The sequence below is a fragment of the Borostomias antarcticus genome (assembly GCF_949987555.1).
Source record: "Borostomias antarcticus genome assembly, chromosome: 3".
NCBI lineage: Eukaryota > Metazoa > Chordata > Actinopteri > Stomiiformes > Stomiidae > Borostomias > Borostomias antarcticus.
The window spans coordinates 6,920,049-6,926,778 of record NC_140236.1 but is presented as its reverse complement, the minus strand read 5'-3'; the positions used below and the strand labels follow the sequence as shown (position 1 = coordinate 6,926,778).

The window sequence follows — 6,730 nt, the reverse complement described above, 5'->3', positions numbered from 1 at the left end:
TTAACGATATACACCGGGTTAAAAACCAGCTATTTCAACAGTCCCATTAAGTTGCTTTATTTTACTCAAAAACCTTCTTGGAAATATTTTTGATAACAGATTGTTGGCTATGTGCCCCGGAGAGTTTCGTTTCTTGTAAATATAGGCTATCCTAATGTGACCAGTGCTCTAGGCTATCCATTGCTTGTATCTTTACAATAGATTATAACTTCATATTCTAGTAGGCCTATGTCGCTAACTATTCAAGTGAGTCATACTGCAATTCTCAGTGTAAAGCGCACAGGACAATGATGACTAGAACAATTTCAAAAAATAAAGGAAAATAGAATAATAATAAATGTTCATTAAAGGGACCTAGGACATCTATGAAGGCTCGATGATCTTTGAAGGCAACACAATGTCCACACAGTTGAGGTCTGCTCAACATGTCAGGTATTAGCAGAGCGAGTCCGATTAAATGTGGTGGGCAGGAGCGCGCGGAGATCCGTCATGCGAGTGGAGCTGCGAGGCTGGCGGAGCGCGCGGCTACTGAGAGCTGGAAACTAGTGAATGGCAATCTGTCACAGAGCGACACGGGAGCTCCGCGTAAAACAAAGTGGCGCGTCTTCAAGTCTGGGACTGACCAACTCCGAAAAGAGGACACACAAGTTGAGTCGGACGAGCTACAAATCACTTGTTACCGGCGCTTGGCTCCCAGTAACATGCCTGCCATCAAAAAGGAGAGACTGGATGGGGACGATATGGCATTGGCTGCGTTCAACCAGTCCGAATACCTGGCCCCTTTAAATGCCACCGCTATCCCTGTGGTGACCCCGCATCCACCGCCGTACGACCACATTTTCGCCCATCATCGTGCGTACTTGGGGCTCCACGATTCGGCTCTGCATCACCAGCACCTACACCATCACCCGGACGACTTAATGCTGGAGAGGTTCTCCTCCATCCCCGACTTTCAGCCGTTTTTTGACAACGGGGAGCCATGCATCGAGGTGGAGTGCGGGGAGAACAAGGCTTTGCTATACATTAACAAACTGTGCCAAGGCAGCAAAGGACCCTCGATCAAATACCGGGGCGAGTGGCTCACCCCAAACGAGTTCCAGTTTGTCAGCGGAAGGGAGACTGCCAAAGATTGGAAGCGAAGTATTAGGCACAAAGGTAAGCACAACAAAACCTTGTCATGACAGATTCGTGCGTTAAATATGGCATGACCCTTGTGAGAGGTATAGGCTATACCTTTGACTTTTGTCATTGTTTGTTGAATGGAATGCCATGTGTTTGGTACTGGGTTTCGTAGTGAAAGGGTTACTTAGCGTTACATTACACCAGCGCGTAAGGAGATATGAGAAAAGGCGCATAGCCGACTTCGCCGTTTCATCAGAGGCAGCGACGTGCCGTCTATGGCAGCGACTATTATCAAAACCAGGCGTCGGAAGGCGTGCACGTGGACTAAGGTGAAAAACATTATACATTTAGTGTGACCTAGCCCTACAGTAAATTGTAATTCAATGTATGATTGTTGAGATGTGGGGTGAATCATTCCGTTAAGCCCCACAGCATGCAATATGGATGTTGACACTTCAACTAAGCTGAATGTGATGCTCGAGGCAGGCAATATAATGTATTTAGCAGGCAATATGATCATGTATTTTAAGTTTTAACTTCCACATTGCTATTACTGTCAGCAGACAATGTTTTTAATATTTAGTAAAGACTGTTCTGCACATATGCAAATTGACTGTTAGGTTACAACTTCCTTGATTTAAAAGCTATACATGTAAGTTAAGCCTTCATAAAATATAACTGGATGTTTGTATATTCAATTGGTTTGCTGAAGATTGGATGTGAATGACACTGGTTTAGCTAACTTGTTTTTAAACCCCCACCTCATACGGAGCTGACACGAGTTGCTACAAGTTGTGTTGAGGGAGAGGGTGTTGCCCTTAGGTCAAAAATAACAGATAATAGTTTCATATCTGCCACTGACTAGAGTTTAGGTGACAGTAGACCATTGTCTACCCAACCACCCGGGGCTCTGTACACAACTCCCTTTACTGATGAATGATCCAAATTGGGAATATGAGCTGGTATTATTTATGGATACTACAATGAACAAACAGGAAATTGTATAATTGATTGTTGGCTATAGTGTTTCACTCTCGGAACTGAAGGTGGTTTGAATCGCCAGGCGTCAGTGTGGCTGCTGTGCGGTGTGTAGCCTACTGTTATCATCATTGTATAATTCCTTACGTGCATGGTTGTGTAACATATTCTCGTGTTTCCCATGCAAATTACTTGGTAAGGCTGTTGTAGATGCTACTCACATTTGTCGTCACTTGCCAATCGTGTTTGCTGTCACTGGCGGCAGAGGATGGGCTATTGTTTCATTTTTTAATTAAAGTTATATCTCTATCTCTCTCGCTCCCTCTCTCCCCCTCTCCCCCTCTTTCTCTCAGGAAAAAGTTTGAAGACTCTTATGTCCAAAGGAATCTTACAGGTACATCCTCCAATCTGTGATTGCCCTGGGTGTCGAATTTCGTCTCCAGTGGTAAGATTACAGTTTCATCACCATTTTATATCCAGACATCTTTGCTGATTTTCAGTGGTTTTCATCTCGTTAGCAATGTCTGACCTGTCAATTTGCGAATCTGTCAGCTGAGTGGAACTAAAGGTATATAGGCGATTATACTGCTTAGTTTGACTTGTATAATTTGGGTGAGATCTTGTGTGTGTTTGTGTGTGTGAGTCCACAAAATGAATCAGCTGAATATTGAATGTACACAGTGCCTAGATAATGTGATAGATAATGTGTCTTAACATACTATATTGCTCATGGTCAAGACAGTGGTCAAATTTAAGTTTAAGTTTTCTTTTTAATGGTACAGTTCAAATCGTCATCATTATTATCATTAACACCTGCTCTCTAACAACGTCGAGGTGAATGAATTGATGCTCTAGGCAAAGAGCAGTGAGGTTATGAGTAATGTGAGTGACCGGTCTGCTCCTCTTGCCCACCTTGATCTCATGTCTCGGTTTTCCACGTACGTGGTTGTTTAACCCGACCCCTGTTTACCATGGCGGTGCCCTTCGGCTGTGCCAACAGCACCACGATGCCAGGCTCTGAGGCCACACAGTCATGGCACCACTGTGTGTGTCTGTGTGTGTGTGTGTGTGTGTGTGTGTGTGCCTGTGTGTGTGTGTGCCCACTCAGAGCACATCGCCGGCTCGCTGTCGCCAAATCGGTTCGCGCAGGTGCGAACAGCAGCGTTTGTCTGTTTGTGTGTGTGTGTGTGCGCGCGCGTGTGTGTGTGCGCATCTGTCGTAGTTTCCAAGTGCTAATCTAGTGGGAAGGGTGTAAGAGGCTTAGTGAGCTACTGAGCGTGGCTAGTGCTGATTATTGTATGCAAGGCACGCAAGTTAAAGACGGTTTCCATAATCCGGAGGTGTGTGAGTTGAGTGATGCAGGTAAACTGGTGATGTTAGTTTTTTTACTATGGGCATTGAGATCAGTGGCTTTGAATTCAAGGGCCCGCCCCCTGGAATAACACCAACCACACTGACCCCACCCCCCCCACCCCACCCCACCCCCCCCCCCCCCGATAAGAAAACAACAATGATAAGACAGTAGTCACAGTAGCAAGAGAGGATAGTATGGGCTTGGCTGGAAGCTGATAGAGGCAGAGAGCTTGTTTGAATAGTTTAGGCTGTTGTGGTTTTGGAGTAGACAAGTGTGACTGTTTTCTAGTTTGTGTTTATTCCCTGTTGTATTATCGCATGATTATATTTCTCTTGTTTATGTTGAGTGAGATTTATGAGCAGATGATGTGGCTGTACACAGTGTGTAATAAGGCGTGCTGTTACAGAAGGGGTGAGGAGGCCATTTCTTGTACTTGGCTCCATGTTGAAGCTCTCTAGTTGTGCCTCTTGTGTGGTCGTTGAGAGAAGAGAAGCCGCTGGTGTGTGTGTCTGTGTGTGTGTGTTTGTGTCCGTAGGTCTGTGCATGTGTGTGTGTCTGTAGGCCTATGTAAGTATGAGAGTGCATATATGTGTCTTTGTGCGCATGCGCGTGTGTGTAAGCTTGTGTACGTATGACAGTGCATAAGTGTGCCTGTGTGTGTGTGCGCCTGTGTGTGTGTGTGTGAGTGTGTGTGTGCGCGTGTATGTGTGTGTGTCTGTGTGCGTGTATATGTGTGTGTGTGTGCGTGTGTGTGTACCTGTGTGTGTGTGAGTGTGTGTGTGTGCGCATGTATATGTGTGTGTATGTGTGTGTGTCTTTAAGCGGTCCTGGCTGGGCTGGCTGGCTGTCTCCTCCCGGGGGAGCTGGGCTTCCTCCTCTCAGTTATTCCAGAGGAAGCGTCGGAGGCCAGGAGGAAATTACACTCTCCTCCTCCGGCTCGTAAAAAGACCTCCTCCAATCAGGGGCTCCCCTCCGCCCCGAGAAATTACTCCACGCCGCCACGGAAGAGCGGAGAGTGGGGAGGCGTTGTTATTCTATTCTATTAGTTATGGCCTACTTTTTACATTTTCATAACGACATTTTCAATATATTTAACCGATATATTTGGTTATAAAGTTCAATGATGTGGAAAATTATTTAACTGACGACCATAGAAAGAGTTTGGTGTCAGTATGTGTACATAGTCATACTGTGCATCCACATTATATCATATTCTTTATTTGTGTTATTGGTAGTACTGTATGTACTCAGCTGTAGTCATTGCTGTGAGTCACTATGTTCTGTTGCAGGCTGAATTCAAAAGTAGCCAAAAGTAGGACAGTTATGAGTTGCCATGTAGCCTAACAGTACTGTGGGTAGGTGGTAATCTTCATGAGAATTTGCGTGTTGGTGTGTTTGTGCTGTGTTCATGTTGGTGTGTTTGTGTGTGCGCGTGGTTGCGTGTGTTTCCAACATGGTGCCAGGGCTATGCTACCATGGCAACCACAGGATCTGTGGCTGGCCTGGCGGGCGGCGTGTAGAAGTGTGGTTGTGTAGAGTGTGTGTGTAGAGCGTGTGTAGAGCGTGTGTGTAGAGTGTGTGTAGAGAGTGTGTGTGTAGAGTGTGTGTGTAGAGCGTGTGTGTAGAGTGGGTGTAGAGCGTGTGTGTAGAGTGTGTGTGTAGAGCGTGTGTGTAGAGCGTGTGTTTAGAGTGTGTGTAGAGCGTGTGTGTAGAGCGTGTGTGTAGAGCGTGTGTAGAGCGTGTGTGTAGAGTGTGTGTGTAGAGCGTGTGTGTAGAGTGTGTGTGTAGAGCGTGTGTGTAGAGTGTGTGTGCTCTGTGAATTTGTCACACTAGAGTAGGACTCCAGTGATTTGCTTCTTCACCAGGGGTCCTGATATCAGCGATAGGGATCAATACTGAAAGTTCAACTTATTGGCAACACATACAGTGATGCACTCTTTCTTTCTCTGTTTCCCTGTCCTTCTCCTCTCCTCCCCTCTCCCTGTCCTCCCCCTCTTTCTCCCCCCTCCTTCACCTCCCCTCTCCTTCTCCTCCCTCCCCTCCCCTTCTCCTCCTCCCCCTGTCTCTACTTTTTTCCTCCCTCTCTCCAATGAATAATTCATCTTAAAAATCTGCTATTAAGCCAGCAAATTAGCCATTAGCTAATAGCCACCAGTCTGCTCTCTCAATAAGATGCAGACAATAGTATCAGGCGAGGCTGCCTACCAGTAGTGTATGTGTAGTGTAGTAGTGTATGTGTGTGTGTGTGTGTGCCTGTGTGCGTGTGCGTGTGTGTGTGTCATCGAGGGAATTTGTGTAGCAGGAAGTGCATGCTTGTACTGTATGTGACAGTGTGTGTGAGTTTGTGAGTGTGAGTTAATTGGCTGTAATGTATGCATTGTGCATGTGTGCATTGCAAATGTGCTTTTGTTTGTCAGGGCGTGAGTGCGTATGCATGTGTGTTTTGGGTGGGGACTGTGGGCTAAAATGAGGTGTCATGTGTGTCGGGCGTTTCCAGACTACATCAGCAGAGATATGAACGGGACCTCTTCCCGCCATCTGACCTGTGTTGATAGTGGAGCCATCCTTCCCACATACCAGCCCTCTTCACTGACATCACTGACTCAACTCGGCCTGAACACACACCGCCACATATTTAAAAACTTTTTTTTTTAAATAGCTGGGATAGAACTCATATTCAAAGACATATTAAGAAACTGTGTTCGGTTTAGTTGTTGTTTAGTGGTTAAATAATTTCTCTAATGCCTAAGCAGCAGCGGCAGCAGCACTTGGCAACCTTGCACTTGGCTTTCACCCCCCTCTCTCCCTCCCTCTCTCTCTCTCTCTCTCTCTCTCTCTCTCCTCCCCCCGTTTTTGTCTGGGGAGAGAATGGCGGAGTCGTTACCTGTCCATAAAGCTCTCCCGCGGCTGCCTTGGCGGGCCTATCCAAACACACACGAAGAGAGAGAGAGAGAGAGAGAGAGAGAGAGAGAGATAGATACGTAGGGAGAGAGAGATACGTAGGGAGAGAGAGAGATACGTAGGGAGAGAGAGGGAGAGAGAGAGAGAGAAAGGGAAAAGAGAGACGCTCTGGCACGCTTGGCTGCACTGCCACTGACCTCCCAGCGCCGCCCCCTCCCCCCTCCCCCTTTGCCCCTCGCCCTCATCTCGCCGTCTCTCGCCCTATACACTCCCCCCCCCCCACCCCCCCCCCCCCCCCCCCCCCTGCCCCCCACCCCCCCCGCGCCGCTCTACTGGGCCGCAACCGCCCGCTCAGAGCGTGGGGGCTGTGTGTGT

The 6,730-nt window shown here is 47.3% G+C and overlaps 1 protein-coding gene across 1 annotated transcript in view; it reads left to right on the top strand.

Annotated features, from left to right (window-relative positions):
* Positions 1 to 425: 425 nt before the first annotated feature.
* The window catches only part of samd11 (sterile alpha motif domain containing 11), a gene marked incomplete at its 5' end in the record, with an annotated part of 48,784 nt that continues 42,479 nt past the window's right edge, over positions 426 to 6,730 (top strand). Inside the window, 2 exons of the mRNA XM_084436442.1 lie at positions 426 to 1,155; positions 2,454 to 2,545. Of these exons, the coding sequence (XP_084292568.1) occupies positions 426 to 1,155; positions 2,454 to 2,545 (822 nt within the window). The remainder of the gene's footprint in view (positions 1,156 to 2,453; positions 2,546 to 6,730) is intronic.